Genomic DNA, 22966 nt, shown 5'->3' with positions numbered 1-22966 from the left:
CTGAGACTGGGAGAGTCTATTGTTCCCTACTTCTGATTATCCACAAAGAGCCTGAGGTTTCTAGAAAAAAATTCAAATTCAGCTGAAAGATGACAATTTTTGATAATGCCAGCGGAAGGGCAGGCCCTCCTGGGATGATGCCTGAGTGCCAGCTAAAACAGGACAAGGACATCCCCTCCTTCCTTCAGCAAGCCTCAGTGTTAGCTGGATTGCCAGGGAAATCAGTGGCTCCTGGCAGTCAGCCATTTCCCCCTGGTTTAGGCCTAGAACTCTGAGGGCAGGCCTTAAACATTTATGTTTCAGCAGCCCAAGTAATCAGCATTCCTCAAAGACTGCCCATGGTCTGGCTGTAATGCCAAAGGCGTCCCCTGACTCAGCTGTGATTTGGCCCCTTGGTCTCATCTGTACTCCAGCTGTGTTGTCGGATTCACTCTTGCGAGCTGTCTGGACAGGCTGCTTCTTTGGGATAAGAGGCAACATGGTCTGAGGAAACTTGCCAGATGGAAGTACCCACTGGTCTGGTACCATGGTGTGCAGATGGCACACAAAGATAGCAATGGAACATGCCCCCTTTACTACTCCACAATCTGACAGTCATGTTCCTAAACTCTTAGTTGGAAGGGTTTGGGTGGCTTTCATTCTCATAGAGTCAAATTTCAGTCTTTTTATAGGATGACAGAAATGTAAATGAATGCTAAATAGGATTATCTTAGTCTCTGGTAAGGGCTCAAGACCAAGAACAAAGATGACAAGAACCTCCATTTTCTAAAGAGGGGTGCTAGGCCATCAATATGCTCGGTGGCAGAACTGGGCACCTAAGGTGACTCTACCAACATACATTTTTTTTTTTTTAAAACAGGGTCTCGCTAAGTACTTCAGGCTGGCCTTGAACTCACTCTATAGCCCAGGCTAGCCTTGAACTCATGGCAATCCTCCTGCCTGGACTTCTTGAATTTAGGATTACAGGTGTATACTACCACGTCTGGCCCAACCTACCAATTTTGTACCATCTCTGCCCTCCAGTCTGCATATGTAAGAAGACTGGAGATGGATCAGAGAGTTTGGAGACAGGGCTCTACTCTCTCTCTCTCTCTCTCTCTCTCTCTCTCTCTCTCTCTCTCTGTTTCTTTTTCTTTCTCTTCGCTCCCTCCCTGCCTCCCTCCCCCCTTCTTCCTCTTCTTCTTCTTCTCCCACTTCTTCCCCTCTCGTTCTTTTTCCTCCTCCTCCTACTCTTTTTAGAGAGTTGACTTGCTGTGTTTTCCTTTTGACCTTTCAAGGGAAGACAAGGGGCTTGTTTCCTTGTTCTTTCCTTGGGAAAGAGGCCTAGGAGGATCACTTGTGAAGGGTGGAGGAGGGAAACTCCCATGTAACCTTGTCCCTCCCTGTAAGTGCAGAGAAATTCCTGGGTTCTGCAATTGCCTTGGGCCTTGAGAGAAAGGTGATTAGAATTCTTGAGAGATCTTGAGCAGGGAAACCTGAGTCTACAGAACACAGAGACAAGTGTCTGACACTTGACTGCATACAGTTTAAGGCAGGAAGCGGGCTATAGGGTCCTATAGGGGCAGAGTAGAGAGGAAGGAGTTTTGTTTCCAGTAAGCGGCACTTCCAGAGTTTGATGAGGCAAAGATGTTGAGTTTTCCCTTAGCCTAAATGGGCAACTAAGAAGGTAGCTGTGCTATAGTCCCTTGCAGAGACTCTTCTCAGCATGGTAGTCTCCATAGAAAGGGGCTGATAGGGTGACCCTTTATTCACAGGAGCCAAGGGGATTCATGGATGACCAGCCAGAGAGTACATCATCCCTGTCTGGGAAGTGAAAAGTGAGATTCCTGTAACTCACACGAGAAGAGGCCAGATTTTGACCACCTACAGTGTGAATGACATAAATTTAATATTAAACAGCACCAGCAAATAACATTTTTTGTCCTGAGTCCTTTCCTTTCTGTCCCATGCCCCACTACATCTCTCCAATCCTGATGAAGCCAGAAGTAGCATAGTGAATGGGAGAAAAGGAAGGGAAGAGACAAAAAGAAAAGGAAGAGACAAAAAGAAAAGGAAGAAACCTTTGTTCCTGCTGCTACTGCTGCTGTGGTTTAGGGGTGAGAAGATCAGAATTGGATGAGACAGTGGGGTTGTGATACGACTGAACTTAATCCTTAAAACTGAGCTGTCTGTTAATACGTAAAAATGGCCAGGAAGCCATGGCAAGCCATCTAGGGATGGAGGAAGGTGATACAGCAGAGCTTGCATACAGGCAATGATAAGGAAATTAATAAAGCTGCCTCCCTGCCAAGAGCTGGGGTATGACCTAAATGGATCAGTGCAGAGAGCGAATGAATAGGTGCTCCAGGACAGCACTCGAACTCAATCCAAACCAACATGAGAAAAGAGCGTCACGAGTGCTGGAGAGATGATGCACCCATCACATGGTCTGTGATGGAATAAGAGAATTCTTAGGTTATTTTAGGTTTTGAAATCTTGCCCAGTGTCTTCCAGAGTGGCACCCTAAGCAGGCTTGATCTGAAAAATCTCAGCAAAGAAATGAGTTTCCTTCATTATTTTCACAGCAATTATCTTCTTTTGCTAAGGCGGGTAGAAAACAATAATGAATGCAGCTGTCAGTAGGTTGCCTCCTGAAAGATTTCATTTTACTTCATAAAATATTAACAGTGAAATAAACCCACATGCCATGAAGCAAAATTGAGTCCGAGAAAATCAGAATGAAATCACATTCCCTCCAGTATTCCAAAGAAGTCCCACCACAATTCTGTGTTACCTGTTTCTGTCATACTTCGTTTTCTCATCTGTTTCTACCATTTGACAAGAATTTGAAGACATAGTACTCATTTAAAAATCTTGATTCCTTGTTCGGGGAAAACTGTTAAAAACATACAAGGAAATGAAAGAAAACTTTCCTTCTCTATTGTAGTCTTCAGATATATATTCACTGTTCCTTTTTCCATAGCACAAGACTAGTGCCCTCCTGAGACTTCCATCAGCCCTGGCCACACACCTGATGTTCCTCAGCAGGCACCCAATTCCCCTCACCCCGCCGTGTGCTTCTCCAGTTTTCACCTGAAAGCAAAGGCATAAGCCAATCCCCTATGTGAATGAACACAAGATGAATGCGTATAGAGCAAAATCTGCTGTTGCAGGCAGACATCTGAACCATTTCATCTTTACTTTGCCACCCAAATTGATAGAGCTCAGGGAAACTCAATACACCCAGTCGAAGGCAAATGAAATAAGAAATGCAACCTCTATCCTTTTTAGAGCACTGGGATTTTTCTTTTTTTAAAGAGTGATCCTGGGCAAACCTTTGAGTTATATAGGCAGAGTTCTTCAAATAAAATATTTTAGAATCTTTAGAACTCACTTTTTAGTCCTATCCTATTCAGGAAAAAACTTACATGGAAGTTCAGGAGTTAGGAATGTGAATGTATGCATGTACGAGTGTGTGTGTGTGTGTGTGCGCGCGCGCGCGTGCGTGCTACATGGAGATGAGAAGGGTGTTGGCCAATAAATGGGAAAAACTAGAGTCCAAAAACTGAAGAGAAATTGGAGTTAATAGCAGAGAAGAAGGAAGAATCAAGAGGAACATAAGCATCCAAGCTTCTCACTATCATAAGTAGGAAAATAACCCAGGATCTGAGGCTACTCCACCATCATTCTACATTCTAGCATTCTCAACACTTTCTAAACATGAAATTACCTATCTGCTTGTGCACCTCTACTCTTCTGCCTATGCCACATTTATCTTTTCCTTATCCGTCTAGCAGAATTCCAGTTTTGCCATTACTTCCTCCAGAAAGTCTTCCATGAACCCCAAACTGAGGGAATCTTTCATTTTTTTATGTGGGTCTGTACAATTTATTTTATGTCTCTATTAGTCATGCATCACTGTGTGTGTCTATTTAGCATTTTGTCATTTAGATAATTTAAGAAATGCTGTAGAACACATTAACGTGGAACTACATTCAAAACAGTAAGAAGTCCTGAAAGAGATCTGTTTAGTTTTAACTCAGAGTTTCTCCAGTTCATTCAACCATGTAGCACTCTTCTTCCTTCATATAAAGAGTGATATACCCAAGAACTGATATTTCAGGGAAAAGTATTTTGGAAAGTTAGTTCCTATGATCTCTTCGAAGTTGCTATTTGTGCACCATCAAAATATGCAAGACTGCCTGACAACTATAAGAAGCTTCTTGTGTTTGCTGAAGAAATGAATGAATGAGTGATTGGTGAGGAAGCCTCCATCTGGTGGTTAGGCCCTAACTAGACTAACCATCCTGGGGGTTGCTGGAAGGGAAGCAGAAGCCCTCCTTAGAAGTGCTCCCTTTAGTCCTAGAGCCAGCTTCTCCTTCAGTCCTCAGTACTGACATCAAGAGACTGAACAATGCGCCAGGGATTTAGCTTAGTGGTTCCGACACCTGCTGAGCAAGCGCAAGGTGCCAAGTTCAATTCCTGGTACCAAAAAAAAAAAATAAGAGACTTGGGCCAGGGATTTAGCTCAGTGGTTTTGTTGTCTGCTGTGCAAGTGCAAGGACCCGAGTTTGATCCCCAGTACCAAAAAAAAAAAAAAAAGAGAGAGAGACTGAACAATGCTAGTCAGCAAAGCTGGCTGCCTTTGGGAGGTGTTTTAGGGTATCCAAGGAAGAAGAAAAAGGGTGGAAAAGGGGAGAAGGGGCATCAAGAGAGGAGGGAGCAGGAGAGGAGGACAGAGAGAGTCCAGTGGCAAAAATGACAGCCCATATGCCTGTCTCAGCCCCTTCTAATCAAGACTTTAGAGAAGTCAGGTCCTCTTTTCCTCACTTCTTTCTTTCACTTCTCCCACTTCTTTTTTCTAATGCCAAATGCAATGGGCTTATAAGTATTCAGGAGAGACCCAATACATTTTTGAAATAGATCTCAATGAGTGGTGAATTTGGAGATTTTGATGTATAGCATTAGGCAAAGAGAGAAGAGCACAATGCTCCAACTTGGAAATCATTGCAAATCCCTCATTTGCAAACAGGCCAAGGGAGACTGAGAAGTTAAGGGATTGCTCACAATCAGAGAGTGCTCTGATAGCCAGGCCTGGAGCACAAGCATTCTGACTCCTGGCCTGTATGCTTTCTTTACCCTTCATGGACACAAATATGGCCAGAAGGGTCTGCAGTCACGGGTGAAGGACTAAGGGTATGGATCACACTCTGATAATATAGTCCAGGGGGTAATCTGACACTAGCCTGCAGGTATGCCGCCCCTCCCAAGGAATACACATTCTCTCCCTGCCCCAGCTGGAGCTTAGTATCACTGAGGAGGAAAAGCAATGCACTGAATAAGTAGTCACAGGGCCATGACTTTGGTCAGCCAGAGGATTTGGAACTAACTTTTAAGTGATTGGGGTAAAGTTCTCTAAAACTTCCCTACGGTTAAATTTGTTCCACAAGGTAATTGTGATAATGATACCAAGTATTATTGCAACTTGAATATATTGGCTTTTCAAGGTCCTTTGTATTCCTTGCATTAGATTTTAAGATATGACAGAAAAACAATCTTAAAAGTAGCTTAGTTCAATATACAGAGAAAAGGTTACTTTGCTTTTCTTTTTAAAACTCCCAGAGATACTTTAGTTACTTGCTTTATTTTTTTTTTGACAAAGTTCTCAAGAGATACTGCTTTGAATCAACCCAACTGACTTAAAATACTCATGTAGCTTTGTGGACTGCTGTGCTGCAATTGGTGTGACTTGTGCACGCTACACACAGCAGTCATTGCCAGTGTGGTTCCTGCAATGGCCCACATGGAGGCGGGCTGTGTCTGTAGGATTAAAATATGGGCTGCATACAGGGAAGCCCCAATCTTTTGTTACTGGCAAAGGTTCTAAACCTTGTTTTTTAAAGTGGGAAGTAAATCCTCTGCTTTTTCCTTATCTCAGTTCCTTATTGAAGGATCCCAGCTGTGTCTAAAGAAAGAGTCTGTTAAGCACTCTTCTTGTAATCTTGTTCTACCTCTCTGTCTTCTGCCTGGTGAAATAATCACCTTCAGGTTTATGCTCCTAAATACGCTGCTATGAAAGCATCTCTCCCCTGTTCAAAGGCTTCTCAGGGCCTCCCATTGTAAATAAATAAAGTTGAATTTTCTTTCCCAGCAGTCAAGGACTTGCCCCTACACTGCTTTCTCAGCCATGTCTCTCTCCTAATTACTTCCCGTAGTTGACATCCATGCATCATCAATCTCGCTCTTTCTCTTGCTCTCTTTCTGCCTATCAAAATTATACCTGCCCTTCAAATGTAGTTTACCTCCTTTATCCTGACTTCTAGGACATCCGTGCAGTACGTGATTGAGCATCTAGCTCTTCTCTTCTAGGTAGATGAGGACAATTCTTACAACACTTGACACATATGACTGTCTGAGGCCCACTGGTGGTAGAAAGCTCTTTCCCTTTCTTGAATGTATATCCTTTGAAACTGGGAAGTGGCCTGGAGACTTGTCATGTTCATTGTCATTTCTCCTATTATACCTCGTTCAGGGGTGAATGAATAAAAACTCTAGACGCAAGGTTGGGTTTGTCTTACACAGGCAAGCCCCATGAGATTCGAGCCTTCTATGTGGTTACTCACAGGTATGCTGCTCTAAGAAGCCTGAAGGTTGAAACACAAAGGAAGAGCATAGAACCAAGGCTGAAAGGAAAAGTCAATCGACTTCTTGTCTATGTATTGTTTTTTTAGAAAATATTCACTAACTTTTAAAATCCTGAGAAATTTTACATTAAAAATGCTTTCCTTTCTGATTATTTTGAAAAATCAAAAGATCTAGCAAACTAGGCTCACATTACCACAGGACACAAACTCACTGAAGCTGAGCAGTCTGTGTAGTCTTCACTCTGCCACATTACTTTCTCTATTTGCCTGGACCCCTAGCCTGAGACTCTGAGTATAAAGGGGGAGAGAGACTGGCATTGAAGAGAATAAGATCAAGATGGAGAATGTTCAGAGCCAAGGTAAGCTGCAGAAGTACACTGTGGAAAAACAGCTGGCGATATGTTAAAACAGTCAGATGATGAAGACCTACAGTGAATGAGAAAAAAGGATGCATAAACTGTCATGAAGACACACTGTCATCATCAGCAAGTTACTGGGACTGAGTAGATCATTTCAGTATCCACAGGAAGAGGGTCAAAAGAAAAAAGGCACTGTTCTCGGCAAAACAAAATTCTTACTGGGAAGCCCATCAGCAGAATCTTCCTGTTACTTGGAAAAGAGCTTGGGCTTGAAGACTGGAATGTTATGGAACTGTAGGGAGCCCTAGGCTTTTGCACTATCTACCACAGTCCAGACAACAGCAGTGATAAGTCACGTGTAAGTAAAGCCTTGTTTGTCTCTTTTCTGTGGAGGCTTTCTGCTGCTCCCGGTTCTCTGATAACCTTACCTTCCCGTTTTCCTTGCAAAGAACCAGCCAACGTGGCCACCAGGGGGCGCAGCGGAACACCACATTCAGAAGTAATCTGCAGTACAGGCCTGGCTCTCATTGGGCCTTTCTTAAGGACTTAGACCCACCTGTGAATCTACTGTTACTGAAACGTGACCTGTGATTAGTCTAGGCTTGCTCTTAGAAATAAGAACGATTAAACAATAAATAGATAAGAAATAAAGCATAATCTGGAAAAGTGAAAGTGGCAGCACAGGTCCTGGTAAAGTAAATCCTTTCACTAAGTGGACTTGTCTTGAATTATGGAGCTCATGCCTGCAGTTTGTCTCGATCTCAATGTTTATTCTTCCCTACTCTTCCAGCAGGGCTCCTGGTACCCATTCAATACCCACCCTTCTCCTCCCTTCTCTGTTGACAGAAGCCACGCTCAGGTCAATCCAGGGGTCAGGAGGAGGTGGCAGAAGAATTCATCCTGAGAAAAGCAATCCATGCGTCCCCAACTCACCCAGTTCACTCTTAAAAGTGTGATCCTGTGGGAGGACAGAGTGGGAGTTCTGAACAGTTCCTCCGCCCACAAACCAGTTCACATTGGGATTCCAGCGGTTCACAAAGCCACAGAGATGGTTCTCTTCAAAGTCACATTCTGGTGGGAGAGAAGGAAATAACTGCTTCTTAGACATCCAGTCACATGTGGGGATACCCTGCTCACTGCAGAGTCTGCCTTTAGACACCGGGAGGTTCCTTTCTTCTTTTTTTTTTTTTTTTGGCCTTTTGAGACAGGGTCTTGCTAAGTAGTTCAGGCTGGCCTTGAACTCACTATGTAGCCTAGGCTGGCCTTGAACTCATGGAGATCCTCCTGCCTCAGCCTCCAAAGTGTTGGGATTACAGGCATGTGCCACCATGTCTGGCCTACTCTCTTCTTTTGCCTGCTGGAACTTTTGTGCCAGGACTGGATCCCACTGCCCCAGAAGAGAGATCCTGAGATGAACTGGGCTCCCAAGTCATCATTACGCCTTTGAATTTTGGCCTTTCCAATTGTTAGCCATGGGGCTAGCTTACTTAGCCTGTGTTTCTCCATATTGAACGGGAGATGACATCCCCAACTCATAGGGCTATATCTAAGTATGGACAGCTCCCAGCACAGGGCCAGGCACATGATCAGCTCTTGGTACAACCTGGGCATTTTCAATTCATCTCTATTAAATTAAATTAAAAATTATCTTTTGGCGCTGGGGATCAAACACTCCCAGGCTCGTCATCTCTACTTTTTTTTTCTTCCAATACTGGGGATCGAACTCAGGACCTTGCACTTGCGAGGCAGGAGTTGTGCCACTGAGCTAAATCCCCAGCCCTTGTCATCTCTATTTTAATGCACTATTTAGGCATGTGTAGGCTCAGCTCTAGAGATTTTTGCCACCACTTTTGTTTTTTCAACCTGGTGGCCAGTCCTCCATCTCTTTCTCTTCTGGCAGTGTGAACTAATGCCCAGCACTAAGGGGCATGTTTCCTAGGTCCTGAAATCCTCTGATTTTCTTAAAAGCAGGAACCTAGTTAGAGTTGGTAGGGCTGGCATATTGTGGCTCTGGGACCCTTCTGCAGCTCTTGAGTAGAGAAGAGAAAGCAGAGGAAGATATCCCTCCCCTCTTTTTAGTGGCATTGACATGTTTACTATAATTTGTTCCCCATCAACACACTCCTTTAGTGGGAAAAGAAATTCACAAACCAGTGCCTTCATTGATTCCAATAATCCTGTAGTTAAAAACACAAGAGAAGGGTCAGGGATTTAGCTCAGTGGTATAGGCACCTGCCTGGCAAGTGCAAGGTCCTGAGTTTGATCCCTGGTACCGAAAACCAAACCAAACCAAACCAAAACCAAAAACACAAGAGATGATTGGGCTGACCATTCCTTACTGATCTCTCTCAGTCCACCCTGCCCTTCTCCACCTCCTTTGTCCTCCAGAGGGTGGCCTGTATGGACTGCATTCCGTCAATGGAGGGTAAGAAGAGCAAGACACCCGGAGCTAATTCCCCCAGCTCCTCCTGGCCATGTTGCCGTGGCTTGTTACTGACAGCATGGCCTACTGAAGAAGCCCTCACCATATAGCTGCGGTTTCCGGGTTCTAGTGATTCCTCCTCCCCTGCCCCTTGGAGCCTAAACAGGATAAAGGCTCAGGAGTCATTGCCACCACTCATCCTGTCCTGTGCCACAGTGCTCTCCATTGGTGGCTTCCTTTAGCACTCACCCCTCTGTGGTCTCTTTGATGAGCTTTCCCCAGATTACTCACGTGGAGTGTACCTTGCTTTCCACCTTCCTGCCAGGATCCTAGCTGGTAGAGTTAGCATTGTGTTTTTACATTGGCAGGGTTAGAAAATGTTTAAGATTTATTTTCCACGCATTGCCTGCCAACCAATGCCCATCATTCAGTGCCAAAGGCTGCCGTAGAATGTAATAAAATGCAAACTATTCCTTGGGGTGCTAGGCACTATTCTAAGCATTGTATATGAACTTACTCCTCGAAGCAGCCCTCCTAGATAGGTGCTATTACTAACCTCATTTTACAGATGAGGAACCAAGAGAACAGATACCCACGAGGAAGGGAGAGTCGAGAGTGGTGATCACATCATTTAACTAGATAAATGTTATCCTTCCTTTTGTTTTAAACAAGCTGAAAGCGACCAAATAATTTGAAGAAAGGCAATGGACATTTCTTCAGTGCTCAGCGCCATGCTAATCACCCTTACATCTACGATCTCATTGGTTTTCACAGGCATCCAGCCAGGGAAGCATTTCATCCCCGTTTTACAGCTGAGGAAGAGGCTTGAGAGCCTCAGTGAATTGATGGAGCCAGCAGGTGGCGCTGCAACGCGAGACTGACTCCAGAGGGGGTGTGGTCGGGGGTCTCACCTGCCGGTCTCCTGGGATGCCGCCTAACAGGGAGGCTGAAAGAAGGGAGCGGTCTGCCTTCCTTTTCCCAGTCTCCCTTCCTTTTCTTGCACTAGAGGTACGACTGGAGGACAAAATGGAGAAGTGGGACTCCAGGGAACTGGCAAAGATGATTCAGAATCATCTTAGACTCTCCACTCCACTTCCACATCCATTCAACCTCCAAGAACTGTCAGTGCTGAAAAATCTCTCAGATCTACCTACTTTTTTCTTTTGCACTACGGAACCCCAACTGAAGACCTTCATTTTGTCCCCTCTGTAAGATCACAATGGATTCCTAAGGTTTTTGCTAACTCCTACACCCACATAACCTTCATTGTCTCCAGTTCACGGCCCCCACTGCACCCCTCTCTGTTGCTGACTGTTAGCATATCACACTGTATAATTCAGTAGCCCAAGCTCTCCATCTAGGTCCATACTCGGGCAAGGGACTCCCTGAATAGTAGATTCACACTTCAAACACCTGACTCAGCCCCTTGCCTTTGCCTGAATGTGTTCTGTTCTTTCTCCCCATGGGGTCTGCCCAGAGACAGCCCTTTCCTGCCTACTCGCCCCTCCACAGTGCCCCTGTCCTTCTCTGGTTGTATTTTGGCCAGTGGCAGACAAGGAGAAGGTGAGCACCCAGAGGGCAGGCGCTGTCCTCTCTTCATTCCCTCTCAGAAGCTGGCACATACAGGACCCCTAACCAACCCTCCCCAAGCAGAATCTAAGTGATAACTGTGATTAAGACAGGGCAATGGTGAGCCAAGAGAGAATGGAGGCAAGCGGTGAGCACCATGCCTGCTTTTCTGGCAAAGGCTACAAAAATCAGAGTTTACACAGACCCAGAAATGATCTGAGAACATGCTGAGGATAGAGTGGCAAGGCTGAGTGTACAGTGGCTGTGTTTACTTTCCTTTCATTAATCAAGCAGCCCAGGAAACTGCTAATGAGCCGTCCTACACTAAAGACAGAGAAACAATGTCCAGCGTTCAAGTGACCCTAGCAAACAATTTAAAACACTATGCATTATGCAGTGTGCTCTACAGTATACTTGGTCTTTAGGATTAATTCAGTGCTTCTGGCAACAGCAGATTTTAGAAAAAATGTTCATGTTCTAATGCAGTGAAAATGAAACTCACCAATACAGTAGCCGGTGGTCATCTTGATTTCAAAGAGGGCAATGCTGGTTGTGCTTCCCTGTCCTAGGACGCCTTCTATTAAAATCTGCACAACACATAAGCAAGAAGGGGTGTTAGATTCCAAAATAGAATGTTTCCTGTGTTTCAGCTGTCAGGGGCTGCTCAGTAGTTTAAGGCAAGCAAGATTGTCAGCCTTAGCTCATTGCTACCAGACAAGAATCTCACTATGGACTTTTTTGAAAGTGTGTGTGCATGCATACATACATGTGTGTATGTGCACATTAACATATACGTATATCCTCAGAGCTTTGAGGTGAGCAAGAGTCCCATTAGAAGCTTGGAATCAGCTGTTTTCTGCTGTTATCCCAACCCTTACCTTCTTCTGTGCCTCTGGTGGCATTAGTTGGTGACAGAGAAAAGGCCCTGGTCAAATCCATTCTGAAAAAGGTCAGAAACTAAAGGCAGGACTCAGGGGTAGAAAGAAGCCCCTTGGAGGAAAGGCAGGAAGCCCAAATCTCATAGAGTGATGGGAGAGCTCCACATGCAATGGAGGAGGCTCGTGAATCAAAATGTATTTTCTATGTTTTCTACATTTCTATTTTACACAAAGAATAGACAGAAGCATAAAAATTTATGTGGCTGATTTCAAGGAATGTTACAGTTCATGTTTGGACCTGCTACTGAAAGTATCTTCTGTGGTTTTAGCCTGATATTTTGCAACTATGCTGGTAGATTTAGGAAGTGATAACTGTTTGGAGGATGGTGTGTGTGTGAGAGAGAATTCAGACCTTCAATCCTCCTCCCTCAACAACGGCCTGGTGGGAAGGGACTGGAACAAGACAGGGCTATAGGAAAATGCAGTGTTTCAAAACTTTTCAGAGAAGAGGGATGGGACCAGGACCTGAATGGCAAGTTAGGAATGGAGAAAGTTTTTATGAAGGTTCCCTTGTGACCTCAGTGACATATTCTTGCTAAATATCACACTTCACAGCCAAATATAGCCAGATCTCATTCTCCTTCCCTATTCCAGTCCACCCACAAATTCTTACGTTCTTTCCTTCCTTTTCTAGCACTTCTGACAGAACAACTTTCCCCTTTGAAAAGGAAACAGAATATGTCCTGCAAGCATCTTTCCTCTTTCAAAATATTTCCATTTTTTCTTTTGTTATAGTTACTATCTTGCTCAAACATTGTGGAAATGAAGCCACTAGGAAGACAATATAAATATATCCCACCTAGAATTCAGAAGAACAAAATAAAATTACAGGAAAGGAAAATACTTCCTAAAGTTCATTAGACAATCTATTTCCATTGACAAGGTTAGCTTAGCCATCATTTAGATTCTTACAGAAATCTCATTTGAATAGGTTGGAGAAATCTGCAAAGAAGCTCTTTAAATAAGTAGAATATTAATTTATATTACTCATAATTTCCTATGATATATCTCGCCTCAATGGCAGAAGTTTTACAAGATTGTATATAGGATAAAGCACACATTTTAAGTGCCACATCTTCCTCCTAAACTCCACCTACCTTGAATGTTTTGGAACTGTTTTGTAAATCCAGGCTTGCTATGAGCCAGCTGTCTGAAGGTTCCTTAGCTGACCAAAGCAAGCGATCAAAGCTTTCATCCTCGTATCTCACATAGAGGTTCAGCTGGCTGGGACCTGACAGAGACCCTGAAGACGCGGTTATCTGGTAGACCAAGCGGAGACAGCACCATTCCTCAGCCTGTAATTCAGAACTTAGCAGCACGGCTTTCTCCCCCTGCTTGGCAAAGGAGGTGTCCACATAAACATAATGGCCTGGAAGGAGAACGCAACACAGGCAAGAGATCAATCTCCTGTTTGCAACTTGGAAAAAGACACGACTATGGTACAGCACATCTGTGGGCAGACAGAACCCGCGGGTGCATTTTGTTAGCACACAGGAGGTTGACTGAAGGACTGCTGGATTGCTGGCCTTTGGGGAAAAGGATGAGACAGTCTGGCAACACTGAGGCCACTTCCCCACATGACAGCAATGGGCTGGAGCAAAGCAGTGTTGTCCCATCAGAAGGTGGCCTGTGTTGTTCTTTTTGTCCTAATCGCCATCACTTCCTGTTGTAACTCCTGACATGGAGGCCAGTGACTGCTGCCTTTCATTCTCCCGTAGCACTCACTTGGCATACTATACTCTTCTCCCCACTGCCCCTCTGCAAATGAGTGTGCAGGGTGGGGCCTTGAGTCTGGGCAGGAGACGTGCAGCACCGAGAGTGGAATTCCTAAGACTGGAGTCAGAATAACGTAGTGGACACTCAGCCTTCACCTTCCCTAGCTCCCCTCATACCTAGTGATTAAATCTGCATTTGCTTTGCATCATTGTATCAGACTACATCAATTTGGTTACCTCACACTGGATCTTGGGGACTAGGCAGAAAACGTTCAGTGTAAGCTGTATTTAAAAAACTAAAAACAATGCACCTCGAAAGCGGAAGGTCCCAGGACCAAAATAAACACCTAAATAAATAAATAAATAAATAAATAAATAAAATAAAAAATTAAAAACAAGACTTCCTTAAATCTCATAGGTCTGATAACTAAATGACAAAGTATATGCAAATCATGTAGCACAGGGCTTGGAAAGCAGTAGACACTCCAGGATAAGTACCCATCATATCCTTTTCTCTCTTCCTTCCTCCTCCTTCCTTCGTCCTCTGTCCTTTCTTCTCCAGTTGATTTCTCCTTCCCCTTTTCCTTTCACCTCCTCTTCCATTCTTTCTCCCCTTGCTATTGGCTTCCCTCTTCCTTCCAACCTCTGTCCATACTCTTCACGTTGACAAGTGGTATTCCCCTGGTTGCCCCAGGATACTGAACAGTATTTTCAGGAAAAATGGGGGAAGGAAGGTCATGGAAGCCCAGAGGCCTAACTTGAGCCTTCCAAGCCCTACTCTGGACTCCTGGCTTCCTACACCAGTGATCTAGTTGCCTGTGGGCTTTGGGGATGCCCCCAACCTTTCCAGCCTGTAGATTCTCAATCTTTTTTTTTCCCATTAAGTTTATTGGTACATTTTAGGTATACAATACAGTTACATTCATCATTGGGATCTTGTACCTTTACATGAGTATCTTGGTTCTTATTTTTTTCCCCATTCCCTTGCCCTCCCTTCACCCCCTCTACCCTTCCTTATTTACAAAGACTTTGTTTCCATTTTTTTCCTTTTCTCATATTTTTTCTGTTCCCTTCTTTCCTTTCCCCAACCACTCCCACTTTCACTACTTCTTTAGACCTTTTCTTCCTGTTATACAATATCAATTATACATTTTTAAAATTACAATATCAAGATCTAGAAGACATTATCACAGATTGTACTAATTTAAAAGGATATAGAAAGCATATTACAAAAATCTGTTTTGAAATAAATTTGACAACTTCTAAGAAGTACCTTGGAAGACAAATTAATGAAACTGACTCTGGAGGAAATATAAAATTTGAATAGCACATATTGAAGAAAGTATATTCCTAGCTTGAAAACCTACCTATGTGACAAAACCAGGCTCATATACATTTTAACTGGTACATTATATCAAAGATTTAAAGCAGAAAAATGAAGGAACACTTCTCCCCTCATTTTAGGAAATCAACATTGTGCTAATCCTAAAACTGGATAAAGATAATAGAAGAAAAAAGTATGAACATAGATAGAAATTTGTTTAACAAAACAAACTATTAGAAGTCAGATCTGGCATTATGTAGAAAGTGGTTTTGTTATAGGGATGGCAGTGTTGGTTCAGCATTGGAAGATCCACCCCCAAAAGTCATCCCTTTAACAGAGGAAAGGCAAAAGCCACATGATCCTGTCACTAGTTGGAGAAAAAGTATCAAACTAAATTCCACAGCTGTTCATGGTAAAAGCTATCAGGAGACTAGAAGTAGAACGGAACCTTCTCAACAGATTAAAGACATGTACTCCATACTTCCAGCGAGAATGCCTTATATGAATGGAGAAGATACAATGCTTTATCCTTAAGGTGGGGAACAAGGGTAGATACGCTTACTCTTTATCTGTCCATTAAACTTTGAAACCTAGGCCCCACCAAAATAGTCTGGCAATAAAATGACACAATTAGGATAGGATTGGCATGGCAGAAGCAAAATCTTTATATGTAGATGAAATGATCATCTACAGAGAAAATACTAAGAAATCTCTAGGAGCACCTAGAACTTGTATTTGAATTTAGCAGGATTAGAAAACACAAGGTATATATAAAAATTCAAGGCTTTGCATACTTGCTATAAATGAAGAATTGGATATTGAAATTTGAAAGTTATGTAGGAGTACAAAGGACCTAGAAAAGTTAAAAAAAAAAAAACAGTGTTGGAAGACGTTTAGTACCTAATTTTAAGATTTCCTCTAAAGCTACAGTAATCAAGGCAGTGTTGGTGTAAGGAAAGACATATAGATCATTTGAATAAAACAGAGAATCTAGAAATAGAACCACACATATATGGTCCACTGAGTTTTGAAAGATTATTTAACATTAGGATTCAAGAGCCAAGGAAGAGATAGTGTTTTCAGCAAATGGCACTAGAACACCTGGTATCCGTATATAAAAAATTAACCTCAACCCTTTTTTTCCATATACGAAAATAACTTGAAGGGATCTATGAACCTAAATATGAAAGCCTAAAAGTATAAAACTTTAAGAAGAAATTATAAGGGAAAATGTTTATGAATTCAGGGTAGGCAAGAACTACCTAGGATACAAAAAACCTGATGTATAAAAGAAAAAATATGATAAATGAGATTCCATCAATATTTAGAACTTTAAATGACATCATTAAAATGAAAAGTAGTCCTTATACAGACCATATTTACAATGCATATAACCTATGACCAGAATATTTAAAGAATTCTTAGAGCTCATTAATAGACAACCCAATTAAAATGTAGACATAAGAAGATAATAGCCAGTACAGCACAAGGAAAGGTGTGAAATTCTAGAATCAGAAAAATACTAATCAGTACAATAACAAGACTGAATTATACACTCATTAGGGAGATGAAGTTAAAAGTTTTAAAAGCCTTGTCATGACTTTTTCCTTTTGTTGGATTCTCCTCCTTTGCGTTTAATTTGTCACACCAAATGGATTCATTCTGCTGGGTTTCCTGGGATTGTGATCCTCATTGTCTTTTCCTAGGGTATTGTCTAAAATTTTTTGGAGTGCCGGTTTGATATTCATGAAGTTTCTGAGGTGCTCTTTATCATGAAAGCATCTTATCTCTCCATCAATTTTGAAAGATAGTTTTACGGAGTACATCAATCTGGGTTGGAAGCTGTTTTCCTTTAGAGCTTGAAATACATCACTCCAAGCTCTTCTTGCCTTGAGGGTTTGCATTGAGAAGTCTGCTGTGATTGTGATGGGCTTTCCTTTGTATGTGATTTGTTTCTTTTCTCCCACTGCTTGTAGAATTTTGTTGTTCTGTTGGGTTTCTGGAATCTTAACTATTATATGCCTATGTGTAGATTTTTTTTGATCAAGGCTAGTTGGAGTCCTATATGCCTCACTTATCTGTACGTCAAGTTCTTTTCCCCTCCTTGGGAAGTTTTCTGCCATCACTTCTGTGAAGAGTATTTTTATGTCATCTGCACTCTCTCCTCTTTCTTCATTGACTCCAATCAGTCTTATGTTATTCTTCTTTGCATCGTCTAGAAGCTGCTGGATTGATTTCTCATGTTCCTTTACAATTTTAAAGCAATTTTTCTTTTCCTGGTCACTAATTGCAATCTTTTCTTCTATATCTGCAATTCTATCCTCACATTGGTTCATTCTGCTGCGCAGACTTTCGATGGAGTTTTTAATCTCCTGGAAATCTGTTTGCATCTGTTTTATGGATTCCATTTATTTCCTATGTTAGGATTCCATCATGTTCCTCAGATCCTCTATTTTTTTATCTGTGTCCTCTCTAGATTTATTAATCATGTCTTGCACTATGAGCAAAATCTTTGCTGTTATCTGAGTAATTATTTCTGATTTCATTTTTCCCAGATCCTCTTTTGTTGCCAGTTGAGAGAGTCCAGGTGGTTGAATATCAGATTGTTCCACCTCGTTTCCCTTTGGGCTTGCTGTAGGTGATCCAGAAGTCTGTTTTTGAGGCTTGTTTATGTGTCTTCTCATTTCCATGGGGGGCAGGTGCTTCTGGCACCCATGCGGCTCACCTTCTCTGCCCTAGGAGCTTGGGATGGCAGTGGGGGAGCTTCCTTCCAGGTGCTGGGACCAGCTCAGCTTCTCTGCCCTAGGAGCTTGGGATGGCAGTGGGGGAGCTTCCTTCCAGGTGCTGGGACCAGCTCAGCTTCTCTGCCCTAGGAGCTTGGGATCTGTGAAGAGGTTTTTTTTTTAATGTCATCTGAACTCTGTCCTGTTTCTTCATTGACTCCAATCAGTCTTATGTTATTCTTCTTTGCATCATCTAGCAGGTGCTGGATTGATTTCTTGTGGTCCCTTACAATTTTAAAGAGATTTTTCTTTTCCTGGTTACTAATTGCAATCTTATCTTCTATATATGAAATTGTCCTCATATTGGTTCATTCTGCTGCATAGACTTTCAATGGAGTTTTTAATCTCCTGGAAATCTGTTTGTATCTGTTTTATGGATTCCATTTGTTTTCTATGTTGGGATTCCGTCATGTCCCTCAGCTCCTCAATTTTTTTTATCTGTGTCCTCTCTAGATTTATTAATCATGTCTTGCACTATGGGCACATTCTCTGCTGTTATCTGAGAAATTATTTCTGATTCATTTTTTGCAGATCCTCTTTTGTTGCCAGTTAAGGGAGTCCAGGTGGGTGAGTATCACAGTATTCCATATTGTTTCCCTTTGGGGTTGTTTTAGGTGATCTGGAAGTCTGGTTTTGAAACTTGTTTCCAGGTCTTCTCATTTCCATGGAGGGGGGGCGCTGTTGGTGTCCACGCGGCTCACCTCTCCTGTGCTGGCAGGGGTGGTATGGCAGCCCAGAAGCCTCCTCCTGTGTGCTGGGAGTGGCTCACCTCCTCTGTGCTGGCAGCAGTGGTACAGCGGCCCAGGAGCCTCCTCTTGTGTGCTGTGAGTTGCTCCCAGATTCTCAATCTTGACCCAAGGCTCTCCAATTTTCAGCCAGCATTTAAACTGCTGTCTTCCATTTTGTGATTACACACCCCGCCCCTTCTAGTTTGGGGTCTACAACTCTAAACTCTTACTACACAGTCCCAGAAATGCCTCTTTGTTTTGCTTGACAGTCTTCAGTTCTTCTTTCCACACTGGTCCCAGTGCCCATGCCAGCCAGGATCCCTGCCTCTGTGGCTAGTACTGACAGGCCAGCAGCAGCTCAGTGAACAACAAGCCTCACACGTGGGGCACAGTTAGGCGTTGTCTCTGAGGAGTCTGGTTTCCTGGGTAAAAGATTCTGAGACAGAGCTCTATCTCCAGCTGGCAATCTTCTTAACATAGCAACTACCCACCTGGTACAAAGAGCAACTGCTTCTAGTGCCAACCTAGGGATCCACTGGAGAAGTCTAGCCCTTGTAGCCATTGCCACCACCACCACCACCACCACAACCTCCTACACACATCCAACACTCACTAGGAGCCAGGTGCTGCTCTAAGTGAGTCATAGGCATCTACCAACTACAAGGCCTGTTGGGTTTTACGTTACTAAGCCAGGACTCTTGATGACAATGGTTTTTTGAGTAAAGTGCTGTGTCCTTGTGACATGAGGAAATGTAATATTATCCTACTCTCCCACTCTGTTACTCCCCCAGAAGAACCTGTCTCTCACTTCTGTCTAAGCAGACTCATAGTGGGGTGTAATTGTGAAGGGGACTACAGTGTATATTTCAAATCTTCTCTGAGGAAGTAGAGATTTAGGAAATGGGGAATAAAAAAGAAACATAAAATGTCCCTACTGGGTTCTATCAACAGTCACATAAAATATCAAGTTTTCAGCCCCAAAGGTTCTACTCTCCCTGGGGCCCTTTCCCCTCTTCTGACACTCTCCCACTCCTTCCTTCTTTTCCAGACTCTAAAAGAGAGCACCTCAATTGGAAGTGGTAGCTCTCCAACTTGAGCCCATAGGCCCCTGGAGGGTTTGTTCAAATATGGACTGACCCCTCCCAATTTCTAATCCAGTGGGTCTGAATTATAATGTCTGATAGATAATAGGGCTCATTTGCTAAATACCTCTTATCTACCCAAGAAAGTGCAGGGATGGAAAGGAGGGAGGAAATGGTTCTATTTACAGGTCAAACTCTGCTCTGAGTAAATGTGTGCCATAGCAGGTTCATAGAGTCCATATACTGGAAATTTCCTCAACTTTTCAGTGAGAACCATTAAAAATAATCTGTTTTGACATTCTTTCTCAACATATCAGATTGTACTATAAGCATACACTAATAATCTCTTGTGAAGAGCCTTTGAAGCACAGTTTATAAAATGTATTATTTAAAATATCTTGCTATACTGTATGATGAATGTTTTGGGTTTTTTTGGTACCAGGGATCAAACTCAGGTCCTTGCACTTGTGCAGCAGGCAGTGAAACCACTGAGCTAAATCCCTGGCCCTGTATGATGAATGTTAGTGCTATTTATTAAATGATTTTTGACACCTCAGCCAAAAATGTTGGCTATTTCAAAATACTGGAATTTTACACTGAAATTATGGATCTCAAATTCATTTTAAGGTTATGTTGTGTGAGTATGCCTATTAGCTGCCATTACAGGACATCCAAGGATTATGTGTCCAACTGATTTTACATCTATTTAGCAGAAGAATGTATTTCTCTAGATCACTTAGCTAGTCCAGGTGCTATTCCTACCTCCAAGTTCAAGGTAAATGTTTGAATAGATTCAGGACATTAAGACAGCCATGGCAGTGGAACTAAAGACACTCACAAAAGAGGACTAACAGAGCTGTTTCAGAAAGTGGCAAGAATGATGGGATAAATGTGTTTCATGCTATGGGGAGTACTTTGAGAGGAATGAATGGCAATGTGTCTCCCTATTACAAAATTGAGCTTGGCAGCAGGAAGGGCTATACTCATGGGTCCTTTAATTTCACAGAGCACATAACTTATTCCGTCTATACATTATTTAATATATTGAATATTTAATTAAATATTCAAAAAGAAAATGGTCCCTAAACAATCTTAATGTTAAAAAATTAGTCATTAAAAGATCTGTTGCTATTTGGTGGATTTTTTTTTTTTAGTTTCAGACATTAACTCAATGTATATCATTCCTTTTTAAAATTTGTATTATACTATTATTTCTAACTCTTGTGGAATGAGTTTTCAACACTGTGCCTGCCAATATACCTACAAAATCATCTGTAAGTGTCCAACTGATTTTACATCTATTCAGCAGAAAAATGTATTTCTCTAGATCAGTTAGCTAGCCCAAATTGCTGGCCATAGTTTTGATCATGCTTTCTTTTCTCCTTTCATAAACAAAAAAGGTGTTATTCTGACAATTAGGCTCAACATATTATGTTGTAGATTATCCTTCATTGAACTATTACATATTTAAATTGGGTGGCACTTAAATTTATTTTACCATCAAGAGTTGATCAAAAAGAACCAAATTTTTTCTAGTAAAGTAAAAATGAATGGAAATGTATCTTTTACTGTAATGTTTTTTTTTCAATTTAAATATTCATATTTTTATCACACCTTGTAATTCACATTTTATAAAATTTACCCTTTTAGTATAATTCAGTAGTTTTTAGAATATTCTGTTATGCTATCATCATTAATTCCAGAATACTTTTATTATCTGCAAAAGAAAATCCTATACCTATTAGTAGCCATTCCTCATTCTCCCCTCTCCCAGTCTCTGAAAATCACTAATGTACTTTGTCTATATAGATTTGCATATTCTTGAAATTTCATATAAAATAAGCATATCATATGGGTTCTTTTGTGGCTGGCTGGTTTCACTCAGAATGATTTTGAGGTTTATCCATAATGTATCATGTATCAGAATTAAATTCCTTCAAGGCTGAATAATATTCTATTTTGTAGAAATGCTATAATTTCTTTATCCATTCAGTAGTTGATGGACATTTGGATTATCCCATCTTTTGGCTTTTATGAAAATAGTGCTGTTATGAACATTTATATGTGAGTTTTTACTGTAGACATAAATTTCAATTCTCTTAGCTATATGCCTAGGAGGGGAATTGTTAGGTCATATCGTAACTCTATGTTTTATTTTTGGAGGAACTGCCAAACTTTGTGAAGGAGCTGAACCATATACATTCTATTAACAATATTGAATATTCTACTTTTTTCATATATTCACCAATACTTTTTATTGTCTATCTTTTGGATTTTCATTCTGGTAGATGTGAAGTGGCATCTAATTATGTTTCTGATTTGCATTATCTATATCTATAAAGCTATAGAACATCTTTCCTGTGTCTTGAGTTATAAAAGTTTTTATATATTCTGATGTTAGACCTTATCAGATATATGAGTTGCAAATATTTTATCCCACTCCATGGTTTGTCTTTTTACTTTCTTGATATTTCCTTTGAAGTATAAATATTTTTTAAGTTTGATCAAGTTCAATTTTTTGATTTTACTTTTTTTGTGTGGGCCTTTGTTATTTGGTTAAGAAAGTGTTCTCTAAAGTCTGAGGTTTATATTTCATGTTTTCTTCTAAAAGTTTCATGGTTTTAGCTCTTTGATTTGGTTTTTGATCTGTTCTGAATTAATTTTTGCCCACTGAATTGTCTTTTCATCCTGCTGAAAATAATTGAGCACAGATACAGGGTTTATTTCTGGACTCCCACTTCTGTTTCATGGACCTGTATCTATTCTTACACTTGTTCCACAGTCTTACTCTAATTTTGTAGCAAATTTTGAAATTGGGACATGTGTGATTCTTCACTCTTCTTTCAAGGTTGTTTTGACTATTCCAAATCCTCTATACTTCCATATGGATTTAGAGATCAGGATGGAAATAAGGTAAGTTACACCACCAGGAAGCTCACTGTTAGCAATATTCAGCTCTTTTCTTAGATTTAGAGAGTGTTGTAAAAGTTTGCTTAATTTTCAGTGTTCTTGAAACACTGATTTCACTATTTTTGTCAATGTCCTTATTATGTTTACGGAGAGAGAATTTTCTGGGGTCCTTACTACACAAAACTGTGACATCATTGCTTTTCACCATCTTTTTAAATCAGTAAGAATAGAAAACAAATGCTTCAAAGATGTTAAACATGAATAAATAAGAAGAGGTAGAGAAAGGCTGAAGTCACATGAGGATTAGGAGGTTGGTCATGACACATCAGGCCAAAGATCTGGGGGAGATTTCCTAACCACACTGTGGGAGGCATGTCAGGAGGAGAGAGAAGGATTCACTTCAAATACTGCTGCTTAGACAATCTGAACGAACTCATGAGACATTTATTGGAAATGATAAACTCTTTAATGTGTCAGAAAGGGCCATAAAATTCTAATCTGAGTTTTTGAAAA

At 41.5% G+C, this 22966-nt stretch overlaps 1 protein-coding gene across 3 annotated transcripts in view; it reads right to left on the bottom strand.

Moving 5' to 3' along the window:
• The window catches only part of Mamdc2 (MAM domain containing 2), a 177342-nt gene that overhangs the window by 84095 nt on the left and 70281 nt on the right, over positions 1-22966 (bottom strand). For all 3 annotated transcript variants that reach the window (XR_002392433.2, XM_021252726.2, XM_004838163.4), the window contains exons 3-5: positions 13009-13280; positions 11476-11560; positions 7916-8053 (exon numbers count right to left, since the gene is read on the bottom strand). Coding sequence is in view for 2 of the 3 variants with exons in the window: in XM_021252726.2 (XP_021108385.1) it covers positions 7916-8053; positions 11476-11560; positions 13009-13280 (495 nt within the window). In the remaining variant the exon portion in view is untranslated. The remainder of the gene's footprint in view (positions 1-7915; positions 8054-11475; positions 11561-13008; positions 13281-22966) is intronic.

The sequence above is a fragment of the Heterocephalus glaber genome, unplaced genomic scaffold (assembly GCF_053883595.1).
Source record: "Heterocephalus glaber isolate CG9 unplaced genomic scaffold, H.glaber_assembly_v1.0 deba00001481, whole genome shotgun sequence".
NCBI classification, from domain to species: Eukaryota; Metazoa; Chordata; class Mammalia; order Rodentia; family Bathyergidae; genus Heterocephalus; species Heterocephalus glaber.
The sequence above is the reverse complement of the archived record's forward strand: the minus strand, read 5'-3'. Positions and strand labels throughout refer to the sequence as shown.